General features: G+C 37.4%; 1 protein-coding gene across 1 annotated transcript in view; it reads right to left on the bottom strand.

Moving 5' to 3' along the window:
- Positions 1-17,000, bottom strand: part of PSPC1 (paraspeckle component 1) — a 61,345-nt gene that overhangs the window by 21,707 nt on the left and 22,638 nt on the right. Inside the window, exons 4-5 of the mRNA XM_004680271.1 lie at positions 13,600-13,796; positions 4,782-4,866 (exon numbers count right to left, since the gene is read on the bottom strand). Of these exons, the coding sequence (XP_004680328.1) occupies positions 4,782-4,866; positions 13,600-13,796 (282 nt within the window). The remainder of the gene's footprint in view (positions 1-4,781; positions 4,867-13,599; positions 13,797-17,000) is intronic.

The following is a 17,000-nucleotide window of genomic DNA, read 5'->3' as shown; positions in this document are numbered from 1 at the left end:
CCAAAGCAAAATACTTAAATAGTAAAGATGACATAAAGTTGTGCTGCCCCATCAGTGTCTAATTTCCCAGGTCATTCTTATTTTTCAAGTTTTCCAACAGCTTTACTGAATTATGTGCTCTATTTTTAAATAAATAAAATTTGTAAGTTTTGATATAAGTATATAATCATTCAACAATCACCAGAAAGTGGTGAACATATCCATCACCCCAATAGTTTCCAGGGATCCCTTTGCAATCTCTTCCTCCCACTCCTCCCTTTCCCCAAGTAACCACTATTGTCTTAAATCACTACAGATTTGTATTTATGTTATACAATGGGAACTCCTTTGTTCATTTAACTTTATTTTGAAATTTCATCTTTTCTGGGTTATTCTCAAAAACATCTTTCAGTAAGTGCAATCAATACAGAAATTTCTGGAGGTTGGTTTGTTTTCTAACATTTTAAAAGCACAGGCTTATTAGGCAAAAAGGAAATAAAAGAAGCACTTTTATATTTATAGACAAAGGTGGGCAGAGAGAAGAAGCTGCTGCTCTTTTGCAAAGGAAAAAGGTTTGTAAAAGTATCACAGGCCAGTAGGAGAGATGCACAATACTGGAATTTCAAGATACTTTGTTGTCACTTATTAGACAACAGTTCCCCGCCCCCCCCCCGCCCCACCCCACATAATTTCACAAACTAGAAGATACATGATTTCTGGTACAGCCAGCTGAAAAACTGGCTGTAAGAACCTATCAGACCACAGGCAAGTAACACGATAATAGCCCTAAGGGACTACAACCAAAATCTGGACTACTATCAGATTTCTGTGTAAATCCTCAAAATACAACTCTATTTACATTCAAGCAAATTGAATTTTCAATTAAATTAGCTAATCCACTTCTTGCACATTAACACACTCATAAGCTTTACATTTAAGAAAAGTTTTACATTCATATGCTGCTGAAAATATAGATACAGCTATGCATTTATCTCAAATACTCTAAGGCCAAATGTGCTTTTTTTGTTTAAAGATTTATTTAAATAAATCAGAACTGGGATACAGGGGCAGTGAGAGGATTCACCAGAGAGATTGGGGAGCAGAACAGGCAGACCGACAAAGTACACTGCTGAAGGGAACAGCAGGCAGGTCAGGAAAGGTCTGCCATGCTATGTGGTCATCTTTGGGGCTGTGGATGAACTCACACCAAAATGGCCCCGGCCAGCTTGCAGCGATGGGCTTTATTTACCCCACTGCGCCACCAGGGAGGACCCCAAATGTGGTTTGAAAGTGACTTCTTTTTTAAGATTTATTTATTTATTTATGCATACAGAACTGGGGTACAGGCCAGAGGTACAGGGGTGGTGAGAGGATTCACCAGAGACAGAGTGGGGAGCAGAACAGGCCAACTGAGCTGAAGGAAGCAGTGGAAGGGCCAGGAGAGGTCTGCTGCAACAGGCAGGGATCCAACTCATGCTGAAGTGGCTTTAGCTTCTTAATGCTGTATTTTAACCTGCTGTGCCACCAAGGAGGGCGGGCCTTACAGTGATTTTTTCTGATTTTAAAAAGGATCAGTGCGTTACTATTATATTCCATGTAGGATAGAGGTAGGACCCCCAAATCAGCCACATTTTTATGTCTGTATTAAGACGAAGATTCACATTTGTAGAAGTGAAGATTTGGTATAGCTACAATATAAGATTGAACTTTGCCACCAATAGACTCATATCAGGTTCTGACACTAAATGCTACAAAAAAGAGCTTTAATGATTTTCAATATTTTTCGATTTTCAGAAATGTTGCAATTTGTTGGGAGTCAATTTAGAGCACATACCATAATTTTAAATGTACAAACCCACTTTCAACAAACTAAACAGAAGTATCTACACAAGTGTATAGGATGTATGTACACACTGTTATACACTATGGTATTAATTGAAGCTCTTTTAATCAACTATAAACTGGAACAACTGTGATTCACTGATGCCAAGGAAGATGATACAAATGTTACAAAAAGATGTGCATTTGACTCATGAGATTGTCTAAGGTACAGCTGTCAAAAAAGAAAAAGAGGGTCCTCCCAGGTGGCACAATGGGTTAGGAAACTGCACTGCAAGCTAGTAGCAGCCAATTCAGTGCAAGCCCCAGAGGTAACACACATGGTGCAGCAGACTTCTCATGTCGCACCCACTGCTCTCCGCAGCAGTGTACTTCCATCAGTCTGCCTGTTCTGCTCCAGATTCTGCCTCTGGTGAAGCCTCTCACTGCCCTAGATGCCCTGCCTTGTACCCCAGTTCTGTATGCATAAATATATAAATCTTTTTAAAAAAGAATGGCGTTCTCATTACTGCTTTTAAACATCATTTATATAAGGAAAAAAGAAGTTATGAAGTTTATAACACACTGGGAATAATTTAAGAAAAGTATATGCACAAAGTAGTTTCAGAATTGCTAACCCCTATCACTGTGAGAAACAATTACTAACTAGTTTATAGAATTTATATATAGTTCTTTTCTCAATCACTTATTAGTCGGTCAATAAATACACTTTTTCCAGTTATTTAGGTTCCTTGCTTTTTCATTTCTTTTGGTGTGATGTTATGCATTTTTTAAAAAAATGTATTTATTCATATAGGAACTGTGGTATAAGTCAGAGGTACAGGGGCGGTGAGAGGTTTCACCAGAGACAAAATGCAGCGCAGAACAGGCAGATCGGTAAAGTACACTGCTGAGGGGAGCAGCAGGCAGGTCAGTAGAGATCTGCCGGGCCATGTGGGTCACCTCTAGAGATGGGGATGGAACTTTTACTAAAGCGGCTACAGCCAGCTTGCAGTGCTGCGTCCTAACCCGTTGTACCATCAGAGGGGCCCGATGTTATGTATTTTTAACATAAAATCATTTGTTATATATTGACATCTTTTTGCTTTCTTCCACTTTCTATTTCATTGACTTTTTTTGCGTAGAACTTGGGGTACAGGCAAGAGGTGCAAGGTTAGAGGGTTCACCAGACACAGAATGCACAACAGAACAGACAAACTTACCAAAATATAATGCTAAAGGGATCAGAGGTGAGACAGGAGAGGTTGGTTGCACGGTATGTGTGTTAGCTGCCTGGCCAGGGAGCAAACAGGTTGCAGAGGTGACAGCGCTGAGATTTAAACCCTAGGCCTCCAAGGAGGCCCTTTTATTTATTTGTTTGTTTAGTTTAGTTTGGAGGGATTGAGGTAAGAGTAGAGAAAAGGATAGATACAGTTCTTAAAATCTTGGTTATTGAGTAGAAATATAAGAGGGGAAAGCTAGATTCAAATACTACTTTATGTTAAGACAGAGGAGGTTTCTTTTCTTTGTAAAAAAAAAAAGGGGGGGGTGGGGGAGAAGATCCCTAATATAGGGATGCAAAAGAATCACCTCTAAGATTTATCAGAACACAGGAGGCTGCACTCTACTCCTCCAATTTCGGATTCAGTCAGTAGTTCTAGAGAGATTTAAGAGTTTCTCACAATTCCCCAGGTTATGCTAGTGTTAATGCTTTTCTAAACCCTAATTTGAGAGTAAGTTAAATGTAAAATCAGAGTAAGCTCAAGAAACAAATATATGTACAGATATAAACCAGATATAAAGACAAAGTTGGTCCAAAACTAGAAGACTGGATCAAGAAGACGGTGTATTTATACAATAGTGTATTACTTAGCAATCAAAAAGGGTAATAAACTTGCAGCAACATGAATGGAGCTGGAAGGGATTGTGCTCAGCTAAATAAGCCACAAAGAGAAAAATATCGAGTGGTCTCACTTATAGGAGAAATATAGAGAAAATAAACAAGGAATCGGGGGGGGAAGTATAATAAAGTAAAAAAATCATCAGGCAAATATAGATCAGAGACATTCTGTAGGCAATGAGGAAGGAGAAGGATCAGGACAGGAGTGGGAAGTGTGCAAGGGACTATGGTAATGGTGCATGGGTGAACTGTTGGTAGGAATTTCACAGGGAAATCATACATTATACAAAAATGAAGGAGAATGTAATTGAGTATCTTTAAAAATTAAAAAAAAAAAGGACAATGTTGGAAAAAATACACCAAAAAAACAGAATACCATCTATCCCCAGAATGTGAGAAAACTTCACTTAACTTCCCATAAGAATGTTGCTTCTTAACAAGCACTTGACAAAAATACAAATAAGTCTGCTTTACCAGTTGTTTATAACATATCCTAATGTGAATTTTAAAACTTTCAAAAGTAACTTTATCCCATTATATTTCATAATTGAATACTGTTTACATAACTTGAACCAACCACTCTCCCAAATTTCCTTACTTAACCTAAAGTGTTATTATGTACTGAGATTTTATGTCTTTTTATGCTTCCCTTTTACTATGGATTGATTCTACTATAAGAAATCATTTCTAAACAAATTATTAGAAGCACAAAGATGTATAAAGACATTCATATAGTGATATACATGTGAAAAGTTAACTTGGTAATTCAAATATATCCATCCCTGAAAAAAAAATAATACAGTAAATCACAGTGCATTCCTATAATTAAATGCAATGCTTATATATCTCTTCATATCACTGTAAATTCAACATATACAAAGTGCTCACAACCAGCTGGAAAATCATGGGGAAAATTACAACTGTGTAGTTATTCCCTACATGGAGACAAAATGGAAAATTTTGTGGCTTTTTCCCTGTAGTTTCCAACTTATATAACTTTTTATAATAGACAGTGTAGGAATTATATTAAAGACACACACAATGAAAACCACAGATATTCAAATATATTACAATGATGTTTTACCTCAACTGTATTTGCTTCCGTTTTTGCAGCTCTTGGTTTCTGAGTTCTTCTAAGCGTCTGAGTTCTTCCTGACGCCTCATTAGATCTATGAAGTATTTATTACACATTAATATTTTAGCTTCCTTTTCTGTATGTTTAAACCAATAATCAGATTCCCCATTACCAGAAATACATTTAACAACTTATAATCACTTTGTCTATTTTATTATTTTATGATGTGATCAAGTTAGTTAATATCTTTTGTGGGCCTGTTTCTCCATATCATGAAGAGAATAATATTATTCAAGCTTATTTTAAGAATTAAAGTGGGTAGAAACTGTTTTAACATCAGGTCTAGAATACAGTGAAAACAGAATGGTAGCTCTATGAACTCACTTTTTTTCTTTTCTTTTAAACAAATTTGCATTTGTTTCACCAGCAAGTACAAAACAGAAGGGAGACATTAGCAAAGAAAGGCCACTTAAGAACTGAGCTACACAAATAGTAGGAATAATGAGGGAACACTAAAACCCCAAGAAAAGGGCACTTAAGAATTGAATTACACAAATAGTAAGAATAATGAGAACACTAAAACCCAAAGATTGCCCTTCCTAACACAAAGGGTTCCTTCTACACTGTGAAAGTGGTCTAGAGGGCAGTCAGAATTCTTGAGAAGGGGGAAAAGCTAAAATCACTGAAAATTTCAGCTTATCCCACTGAATAAAGCATTTTACATTTGTTAAAAACAGTCTACTTTGTTCCAAATTATTTAAGAGATTTACAAAAAGGATATTACATAAAACATAAATTAGTCAGTGGAGACAAAAACAAAAAGTAAAGTACCTGAAACACCAGTGTGAACCTTTCTGGCCTAGTCTCACAACAGAACTAGCCTTAGTACTTAAAGAGCATTTTAAATAAGAACATTCCTGCCAATCCTTGTAAATATCAAGAACAAAGTTTCCAGAATAGGACAGATAAAATAAGGAATAGTATGTGCTTGGTAAATTTCAGAAGTCAGTAAAAATTTCTCGAGACCTAAAAATCTTCATCTTTCCAAATTATGTGTGCAAGAAAGAATATATTTTAAAACACTGAAATATTCTGGGAACCACAATTACTTGCTTTTATTTTTCTTCCACCATATTATCTGAAAGTTCCAAGCTGAACAAAAAGAGATGTTTCTTAATAAACTGCTATGGTTATATCTCATTAACTTTACCATAATCCTAACAAGGTAAGCATCATAAAACTAACAAGGTATATTTAACCTTCCCATTTTACATATTTTAAAAAATTATGTCTAATGATATCAAAGAAATTCAGATAAATTATACATGGGCTCTAGTCATCCAGCTACTATACAGTTCACGTGGGACACAAGCCAAATCTCTCCTTGTACGTAGGAAACTTAAGGGAAAACAAAAACAAATTCTGGAATTCTGCTGCGTAAACTCTGTTTTCGTAAATGGAGCAAAGCTTTATCAACTGGCATGATATCCAAATCACCTGGTCCTTACCATATATACCAAACATATCTTTAGGAACATCAACCATGACTGCAGTGATTGCAACTTTTTTTTTAAAATGCATACAAAACTGGGGTACAGGCCAGAGATGCAGGGACAGTGAGAGGATTCACCAGAGACAGCAGGTAGCAGAACAGATAGATTAAGGAAGTGCACTGCTAAGAAGAGCAGCAGGGACAACAGAAGAGGTCTGCCTTGTCAGGTGGATCACCTCCCAGGCCAAGGACTGAACTCACACTGAAGGGGATGCAGCTAGCTTGCAGTGCTTCACTTTAGCCCACTGCACCATCAGGGAGGGCCTGATCTGAACTTTTTATACCTTAAATTGTGAACCTTAACTACTTAGAACTAAATATCTTTTAACCACAGACCAATTAAATTAAAAACTCTTGAGGTGCAGACAGGAAGACATCAACTTAATTTTTTGAAGCTCCCTAAAATGAGTCTACTTTACAACCAATATTAAGAAGCATAAAACTGTCATATAATTAATTTAGCTTAGGACCCCGTAAAGACCAAAAATATATTGTCAGAAAACTCATGACACATTTTTGCTTGAAAACACAGAAAAAATACATTGTGATTTTTCTGGCAACCCATTATCTACTTACATTCCCAAGACATGTCCTATCATTTATTATCCAAGAAAATCAATGCAGTGTATCTTATTTTACCAAGGTTTTGTAGGTAAACTGTTCCTAAACCAGTGAAGATACTCATTTATTTACACGAAGAGAAAGAGAACTTTTTATTTTCTCAGAACTATGTCTTCCTTTTAATCAGCTAAGAGTTCTTCAAACCTCAGACACTTACTTCCTCACCTATAATGCTGACAATAATGAGTGCAAAGGATCTGACAATCAAATTATCATTAAAGAGTCAATGTGCTACTCAGTAAGAGTGCTATCAAAATACACTGTATGTTCACTAGGTTACCTTTTTTTAATTGCCAAAGCTCCTGAAATTTCACTAAAGCTAATGTATTTATACACTGCCCATGATAGTACCCTTCTGAAGTAAAAATTACCAAATATACATAGTGACTAAGCTACAGGTATTGTTATCCTTTGATTCCATTATACTGCACTCATAGGAATTTTTCTTAAAAAATAATCCAGGGCTGGGCCCTTCCTGGTGGTGCAGCGAGTTACAGCATAGCACTAAGAAGCTAAAGCCACTTCAGCTTGAGTTCAATCCCCGCCCCAGAGGTGATCCACATGACTGCAGAACTCTGCTGACCCATACAATGCTCCCTTCAGCAGTGTATTTCATCAGTCGGCCTGTTCTGCTCCCCACTCTGTCGCTGGTGACTCCTCTCACTGCCCCTACACCTCGGGCCTGTATCCCAGTTTTGTGTGCATAAATAATCTTTAAAAAATAAAGTGATCCAGGGCTTTAAAAGATGTAGTACCAAAAAAAAAAAAAAAAAAAAGTGGTACATATACACAATGGTATATTACTCAGCAATCAAAAAGATAAAATTCATGCCTTTTGTAGCATCATAGATGTAGCTGGAAGAGATCATGCTTAGTGAAATAAGCCAGAAAGAAAAAGAAAAATACCAGATGGTTTCACTCATAGCAGGAACATAAAGGACCAGGAGGAAAAAAAATATTAACAATGAACAACTATATACCAGAGACATTTTATGGGGGTGATGTAGTGAGGAATGGCATCGAAAATGGGGGGGGGGGGGTACACAGGACTATGGTGATGGACCATGGGTGATTTGGTGATGGAAAGCCCATGCCGATTATATCCGAGATGGAAAAAGGCCCACAATGATGTAAAAATAAACTATTATATTAAAATTTTTTAAAAATAATCCAGGGCCCTCCCGGTGGTGCAAGAGTTTGTTAAATACTACAAAACTAGCTGCAGCAGCTTCACTTCAGCACAAGTTTGATCCCTGGCTATGGAGGTGAGTCACATAGCACAGCAGATCTCTCCTGAACCCGCCCACTGCTTGCCTCAGCAATGTACTTCATCAATGTGCCTGCTGTTCCCCCCTGTCTCTGTGGAATCCTCTAACCACCCCTGCAATTATGGACTGTAACCCAGTTCTGTATGCATAAGTAAATCTTTAAAAAACAATAATAATCCACCAGGGAGCCCTCTCTGATGGCGCAAGGGATTAAGCACAATACTATGAAGCTATCCATAGCCACTGCACCACCGCACTACAAGTTCAATTCCCAGCCAGGGTGGTGACCCACATAGCAGACATCTCCTGTCTCACCCCACTGCTTCCTTCATCAGTGCCTGTTCTGTTCCTGACACTGTGGTGAATCCTTTCACCTACCGCATCTCTGGCCTGATGCCCACTACTTGTACGCATAATTAAATAAAACTTTAAAAATAATAATCCGGGGCCCTCCCTGGTGGCGCAGTGGGTTAAAGCACTGCACTGAGAATCTAAAGCTGCTTCTGCATGAGTTCGATTCCCGCCTGCCCTGGAAGTGACCACATGGCGTGGCAGACCTCTCCTGACCCGCCCACTGCTCCCCTCAGCAATGTACTTCGTCGATCTGCCTGTTCTGTTCCTCACTCTGTCTCTGGTGAGGCCTCTAGCCGCCCCTGGGCCTCTGGCCGTACCCCAGTTCTGTATGCACAAATAATAAATAAATATTTTAATAATAATAATACCCCAGTTCTGCATGCACAAATAATAAATATTATATAATAATAATAATAATAATACCCCAGTTCTGTACTCACAAATAATAAATAAATATAATCATCATCATCATCATCCGGGCCCTCCCTGGTGGCGCAGCGGGTTAAAGCACAGCACTAAGAATCAAAAGCCACTTCTGCATGAATTCAATCCCAGTCTGCCCTGGAGGTGACCACATGGCACACTCCTGACCCACCCGCTGCTCCCTTCAGCAGTGTACTTCGTTGATCTGCCTGTTCTGCTCCCCACTCTGTATCTGGTGAATCCTCTCGCTGCCTCTGGCCTGTACCCCAGTTCTGTATGCACTAGTAAATAAATCTTTAAAAATAACAACAACAATAATAATAATCCAAAGGTACCACAGCCATGAAGACATCAGCTGCATTACTAACAGACCAAATAACATTTTAAAATGCTTACTTAACAAAGTTAATGATAAAAACATAAAACTCCATACTACAATTTCAACTTAACATTATAAGGATGGATATACACAGCAAAATGCAATAGAGGTCAATATAGACAAATTTAAATTTTGATTTGCTAGGTTGTGAGAAAGTATCTGTAATATCTTTCAAGTCTGAAAACTCAATACTCTCTGATCTAACATGTCTACTTTCTAGACATTTGAATGAAAGGCATATCTAGTACCAAGGAATAAGTGAAGTATTATGGTGCACAAGATCAGCCTTGAAAACAAGAATGGACAGATGAAAAGATGTAATTTAACAAGTACGTTAATAACTAAGAATCTAAGTAATGAGCATCTGAAAATTCTCTCAATTTATGTTTTAAAACTTTTCATTAAATAATGTTAGAGGTAAAAAAGTATATTCCATTTATAATTCTGGACTCTTGAAAACAAAGGTTTTATTTTGAAGATTTTATTTATTTGTGCATACAGAACTGGGGTACAGACCAGAGGCGCAGGGGCAGTAAAAGCATTCACCATAGTCAGAGTGGGGAGCAGAACAGGCAGATGACAAAATATACTGCTGAGAGGAGCAGCAGATGAGACAGGAGAAGTCTGCTGTGCCATGTGGATCACCTTAAGAGCAGGGATCGGACTCGCACCACAGCAGCCATGGCCAACTTTGCAGTGCTGCGCTTTAAGAAACGCAGGTTTTCACCTTCCTAAAGGTGAAAACTAAGACTTAACCAGACCTCCCCACAAACATATTCAAAGCTAGAAGACAATGAATCATGCTATCAAGGACTTAAGAAAGGAAAGGGAGAAATAAATAACAGGATTAATTAGGGATTAACATCAATGAAGTTCTGTTGAAAATTGAAAAGCACTAGGAAAAAAAATCATAAATATACATCATAGTGATCGTTTTGCAATGTATACAAAAATTAATATAAGGTTGTGTGTCAAATACAGTCCAAATTTAAAACAGGATGGGAAGGAAAAACATGAAGCTTATACCATTCAAATAAGGATCACACATATTTTACAACTCAGTGAGGGCCTCCCAGGTGACACAAGGAGTCTGAGCGGTGTGAAACTATTGGCAGGCAGCCACTGTAGCATGCATTCAATCCTTAGCCAGGGAACTAACCCACATGGCGCAGCATACCTCTCTAGTGTCGCCCACTGTTCTCCTCCATAGATCTACTTGTTCTGTCCCCACTATGGTGAATCCTCTTATCCTCCAGCACCTCTGGCCTATACCCTAACTCTTCTACACATAAAAAAATTTTTAAAAAAAAAAAAAAAAGCCACAAGAACTCAATGTTGTTTCTATGAACTCTTTAAAGAAATCATTATCAGCATCTGATATTTAAGTGATAAACAGAAAAGTTATGACAACCTATTTAAATAAGGTTAATATTTAAGCACAGGGCCTCCCTTGTGGCACAAGGAGTTGAATCTCAGTCACTGCAGAATGAGTTGGAAAGCCAGGGAAATAACCCTGACATAGCAAACTTTTCCATCCTCACTCGCTGCTCCCCTCAGCAGTGTATTTAGTCAATCCATCTGTTCTGCTCCCCACTGTCTCTGGTGAATGACCACCCTCTGCACCTCTGGCCTACACTACAGCTTTTGTACATATAGTAAATCTTTAAAAAAAAAAAAAAAAAAAAGATTTAAGCACATATGAAGGTTATGGTTAAAGAACTTTTTTTTTTTAAAAGATTTATTTATTTATGGATACAGAACTCGGGTACAAGCCAGAAGTGGTGCAGGGGTGGTGAAAGGATTCACCAGAGACAGAGTAGGGAGTAGAACAGACAGATTAATGAAGTACACTGCTGAGGGGAACAGTGGGCAGGTCAGAAGAGGTCTACCATGCTATGTAGATCACCTCCAGGGCGGGGATCAGACTCCACACTGAGGTGGCTGCTGCTAGCTTGTAGTGCTGCATCTAACCCACTGCACCACCAGGAAGGGTCCATGGTTAAAGAACTTTTAAAAGATAATGGGATATCAGAGATAGTCACATTCCCATATTCACAACAGCAAAAAATATGGAAACAACCTTAGTGCCCATCAATGGATAGATACAGACAAATAACTTGTGATTTTGGATGGGGCATTACACCCAATGAAATAGGTCAGACAAAGAAAAGCAAAAGCTGTATGCTATCACTTCGATGTGGAATCTAAATAAAAATCAAACGCACCAAAAAAATGGAGATGGGGAAATAAAAGTTTAATAAAAGACTACATATTTTCAACTATAAGAATAAGATCTGAGAAGCAAAAGTACAACATAGTGATTATAGTTGGTAACACTTTCATATAACTGAATTTGCTGCAAGTACATCTTATATCTTCTTAGAAAAAAAAAGATGATTTTAAACGTTAAAGAAAAAAACACTGTCAATGTCATCAATCAAGACAAATCAGAAGCAAGACAGTAAGTTGAGAGGAAAAGAGGAGCAGGAGATAAGTATTACTGTTTCCTTTCCTTGTTCTTTTTTGTCTTGGGTAATCAGGAAAGAAAAGATATCACTTAAAAGGAAATGTAATTCTATTACTTGATTTACCTTACAATGGCATACATAGTTAAAAAATTAAAAATTCAGTAATGGAATAGAAGAGAGTAAAAACAAAATGTAAGGTAGAGTTAATAATATTTAATGAGAATTGTATATATGTTACTGTAACAAAAGTAACAAAAATAAATATGAAGAAAATTCAGAACATTCTCCTATACTATAATCAAAAACCGATGGGGAAGGAAACAACCTCATACTGCAGTGGTCAGCCACAGCTTGCCAGTACTGAGACTAACCCCTGGCACCACCAGGAAGGCCCAACAAAGTGTTTTAAGTGGGAGTTATACATAAACACAAAGTGCAACAAAGTAAAAAAATCTCATGAAAAATACTTTGCAAAATCACTTACGCTTCAAAAGTCAAAATGTTTGATGAGGCTGTTTTTTAAAAGTTCTCTTTAAAGAACTACTAGTTCTAGTATAAAGCATGGTTTAGATGCCAAGATTAGATGTCAGAAGGTTCAGAAAGGAAAACAAGAAGTTGCATCAATGGTACCTTCAATGAGGTCAGTCAAGAAAAGGTAAATAAACAGTTCTTTAAGGGGGGGGGACAGGGCATCCCTGGTGGTGCAAGGGGTTAAGTCTCAGGACTGTAAGGTTCTTGGCAGCCACTGTAGCGGGAATCTAATTGGCCAGGGAACTAACCCACATGCTGCAGCAGATCTCTTCCCTCCTGTCTCACTCCCCTCAGCATCATGTTTCAGTAGATCTTCCTGCTCTGCTTCCCACTCTGTCTCTCACACCTGCCCCCACACCTCTGGCCTATACCCCAGTTCTTATAAGCATAAATCTTTTTCTTTAAGATTTATTTATTTATGCATACAGAACGGGGGTATAGGCCAGAGGTGTGGGGGGCAGGAGTGAGAGGATTCACCAGAGACAGAGTGGAGAGCAGAACAGGCTGACTGATGAAGTACAATGCTGAGGGGAGCAGAGGGTTAGACAGGAGAGGTCTGCGTAACCAACCATGTGGATCACCTCTGGGACAGAGAATCAAACTCACACTGAAGCAGCTGTGGCTGGCTTGCAGTGCTGCGCTTTAACCTGCTGCACCACCAGGGAGTGTCTGCATAAATTAAATCTTAAAAAAAAAAACAACCTTAAGAATAGAAAGCAAATGCTTATTTAAGAAATGTGAACCTATCTGTGGATAGAGGGAAAGATAATTAGTGACAAGAACCAGGAAAAATTAACTGGAGAATTAATGAATACAAGAAAAGAAATGGGGTGGTTACTTGTTTGACCACAGAATATGACAATACATTAGCAGCTCTTGTAACAGCAATAAAATATATACTCTTTTGACATGTGATAATAATCTTTCATTGCCAGCATTTTTCCTAATTCTTTCCACCAAAAAAATTATTATATAACTTTATGCCATACATAACTCTCCAATGTGCTTTTCTTTTTGCCAGCAAAATCATATATGAGCTATCAGCAAAATTTAACAACTTTCATCATCTGCAACAATACTACATGGGCAAGGGATGTCTCTAAACGCTTAGCGGGCAAGTACTAAGTTATGTCTCTAAACACTTAGTGGGCAAGTTAAACAGTATCAGTGGGAAATTAAAATGAATCTATGATGTGGGGAGGAATAAATGTATATGAAAACCCATTTTTACCTTGCCTCATTAGCATTAATTGGTGCTCATGTCTAGCTGCTTCCATTTCTGCCTCCAGTTTCTCTTTGGCTTCTCTGATGTTTCTATCAACCTGCTCACGCTGCTGCTTTTCCATTTCATCAAGAGCCTTCCATCGAGATGCATACTCAAATTCAAATGTCCCAGGCTGAGCAAAACGTGGTGGCTGTTCTCTTTCCCTAAGTTTTCATTTCAAAACATACAGGAATGTGTGTTTAAAATAGTAATACAATAACAAATAAGAAAGACAATAATTACCTTTTACTGTGTATTTACAATGTTCATGGCATTGTGTCAGGTAAGTATATGAATGATCTCAAGGCAAAATTATGAAGTGTTAATGAGCGTGAATATAAGAAACCATCCAGGGACATCAACCTATTAAGTAATGAAATGGGATTCAAACCTAGACAATTTGATGCTAAAACCCACACATCCCCAATTATCACTTAAAAAGGACTTTCTGGGTTTTACTCAACAAATAAATTTACATAATATCAAATGTGACACAGGGAATGACTATAGAATCAGATTTTTTTTCCCCTCTACAATGAACTTTTAGAGGAAGTATTAAAAGCAACCAGAGTTATTGAATGTTATGTGCCAGGTTAATTGGCTAGACCAAAAAGTAAGTCTTACTTACTGTAAGATAACACTTCCCTTGCTAAATGATAAACTCAAGGAGGGCCTTAAATGTTAACTGCTACACCTCAAGATATCTAGTATATGGCACATTGTGTACACTTATTTCTTGACTTAATGACTACATGATAAGCAAACAAATGAACAACTTTTTTAAGTAAAGACCTATTAACATACCTAAAATTAAAAGAAATTGAACTGTATTTGCCTATCACAGCTCCAGTAAAAAATATTGGTAGGAACACAACCCCTTCTTCAATAAAAACAGAGCTGCCCTGCAATCATAAACTCTAGCCTTAAGTTGAATAGGGGAAAAGATGATCAGTGGGTGGTACAAAGCTGTGAGATAATGGGGGCAGCTGTTACAAAAGGAAAAATGTAGTTTCAAAGGTATATGAGGAAAATCAATCATAACCTAGTTATTTTATCTAAAAATCAGGTATGACTTTTCTTCTTTTGAAAGTACTCACTTGGGGGAAAAAAAAGGCCATACCACTTGCTAAATTTTCTGGGAAAAAAAAAATTAGTACTTCCTAAGTCAGACAGTGACTATACTAATAATTTTTTTTTCATTTTTTCCCAGGGAAAACATTATTGAAACAATATGGATTTGGAAATTAGAAATGAATTTGAATCATGGTTCTTATGCCTTGGGCACATTCCCCTCTGAGCATAACTCTAAAAAAATGGGGAATGTAACTAGATAATAAGACTTCATGGGATAACTAAATCATTATATAAACAAGTACTGTCTACAAATTGCACTTCTTTAATGCTTGAGTGTATCCTTGCTTCCAAGACACACACTGCTGATTGTTCCACTTACTCTAATGACTGCTCACTCTCAGATGTTGTTTAATTTTCCGATCTTCCAAACCTCTTCTACATAAAAGGATATCCGAGGGTTCAGTTCTTTAACCTAATTTTTTATGACATAACTCCAGCCCAGACAGCGCATTTGAATCCCAGGTGCAAATCCAACTACTTAATTGATCTCTCTACCTGGATGTTCAAAAGTCATCTCAAATTAAACACAGCCAAAAGAAAGGTCTGGATTTTCCTTCCCCAAATATGTTTCTCCAACTGCATCTGTACTTCCAGATGCTTAGGCAAAAAACCTTGCAATTATCTTTTTGTACTCTTCTCCAAACCCCCAAATCCATCAGCAAAATCCAGTCTATTTTCTGGAGCTTCCATATGACCTAACAATCCCACTCCTAGGTATCTACCCAAAAGACACAAAGGCACTGATTCAAAAAGACACCTGCACCCCCGTGTTTATTGCTGCTTTATTTATAACAGGAAAGGAATGGAATCAACCCAAATGCCCAAAAGTAGATAAGTGGATCAAAAAGTTGTGTTACAGGTACAAATGGAATATTACTCAGCAATCAAAAGTATAAACACCACATGCTTTCTGCAACAACATGGATGGAGCTGGAAAAGATCATGCTTAGGGAGATAAGCCAGAAAGAAAAAGAAAAATACCAGATGGTTTCACTCATAGCAGGGTATAAAGGACCAGGGGAGAAAATAATAATGATAATAATGAACAACTATATACCAGAGACATTTTACGGGGGTGGAGTGGAGAAAGGGATCAAAAACAGGTGATTTGGTGATGGGAAGCTCACTGGGATAACAACTGCGATGAAAAAAGGGACAAAATGATGTAAAAATAAACTACTATATAAAAAAATTCAGTCTATTTTCAAACTATATTCAGAATCTGTCCACTTCCTACTGCACTGAAGACTATTCCATGTCAGTGGACTCCTAACTTATCTCCCCAATAATACCTGAGCTTCTTTACAATCTACTGTTTAAATAGCAGCAAGAATGCTCCTTTTAAACTTAAGTCAATATTTTGTTTCTTCCACTAATTAACACAGCTCAACAGTATACAAAATCCAGTAATTTTCATTTCTCCTGACAAATGCTTATCAATATCTCATCCCCACTACTACACCTTCCAACCTTACTCACCATGCTTCAACTAAACTGGATTTATTGTTGTGAGTACATGCCAGACAAGAAACCTCCCTCAGTGTGATTTTACTCCTCTCCCTTTGCTAAGATCACTACTCTCTATTCCATCTTTAATGGCTATATGGCAAGCTTCTTCCCCCCTTCTTCCAGATATTAATCAAATGTGACCTTCTCAGGGATGCTTCTCTAACCGTCTATATAAGAGCCTCACTCCTTTGCTCCCCCAGCACCACTTTTCCTGTTTTTTCAGCATGCTTGTTTTACCTCTTTTATTTCCTGCCCCTCCCATCTACATGTAATACAAATTGCTAGTCTATTTTGTTCAGCAATGTATCTCCAGGCATACAACAAGTACTCATATTTGTCATTTAAATCAACTACAAATATTCAACTGAATTGAAATAAAAAAATGCTAATTAAAATAACTTGCACAAAATACCATTTAGAACACAACTATCAAATCTTAAAATCCTAACATATTTTTTAGTCAGGATAAATAAAAAAGCAATTTATACATGCAGCAATGGGTATAAACTAGAATATTTCTGTAGAGCCATTGCCAGTATTAATCATTTTAAATTATCATACCCTTTGATCGAACCCTTTATATCACACTTGATAAAAAAAAAAACACAATACATTTTTTTAAAAATAGTATCTCCTGTATCTACCCAAAAGACACAAAAACACTGATTCAAAAAGATACCTGCCATATGAAAAAATGTTCAACATCACTCGTAATAAGGGAGATG

Source organism: Condylura cristata, unplaced genomic scaffold (assembly GCF_000260355.1).
Source record: "Condylura cristata isolate star-nosed mole 26May11 unplaced genomic scaffold, ConCri1.0 scaffold00010, whole genome shotgun sequence".
Lineage (NCBI taxonomy): Eukaryota > Metazoa > Chordata > Mammalia > Eulipotyphla > Talpidae > Condylura > Condylura cristata.
This window is presented reverse-complemented; position numbering and strand designations above follow the sequence as displayed.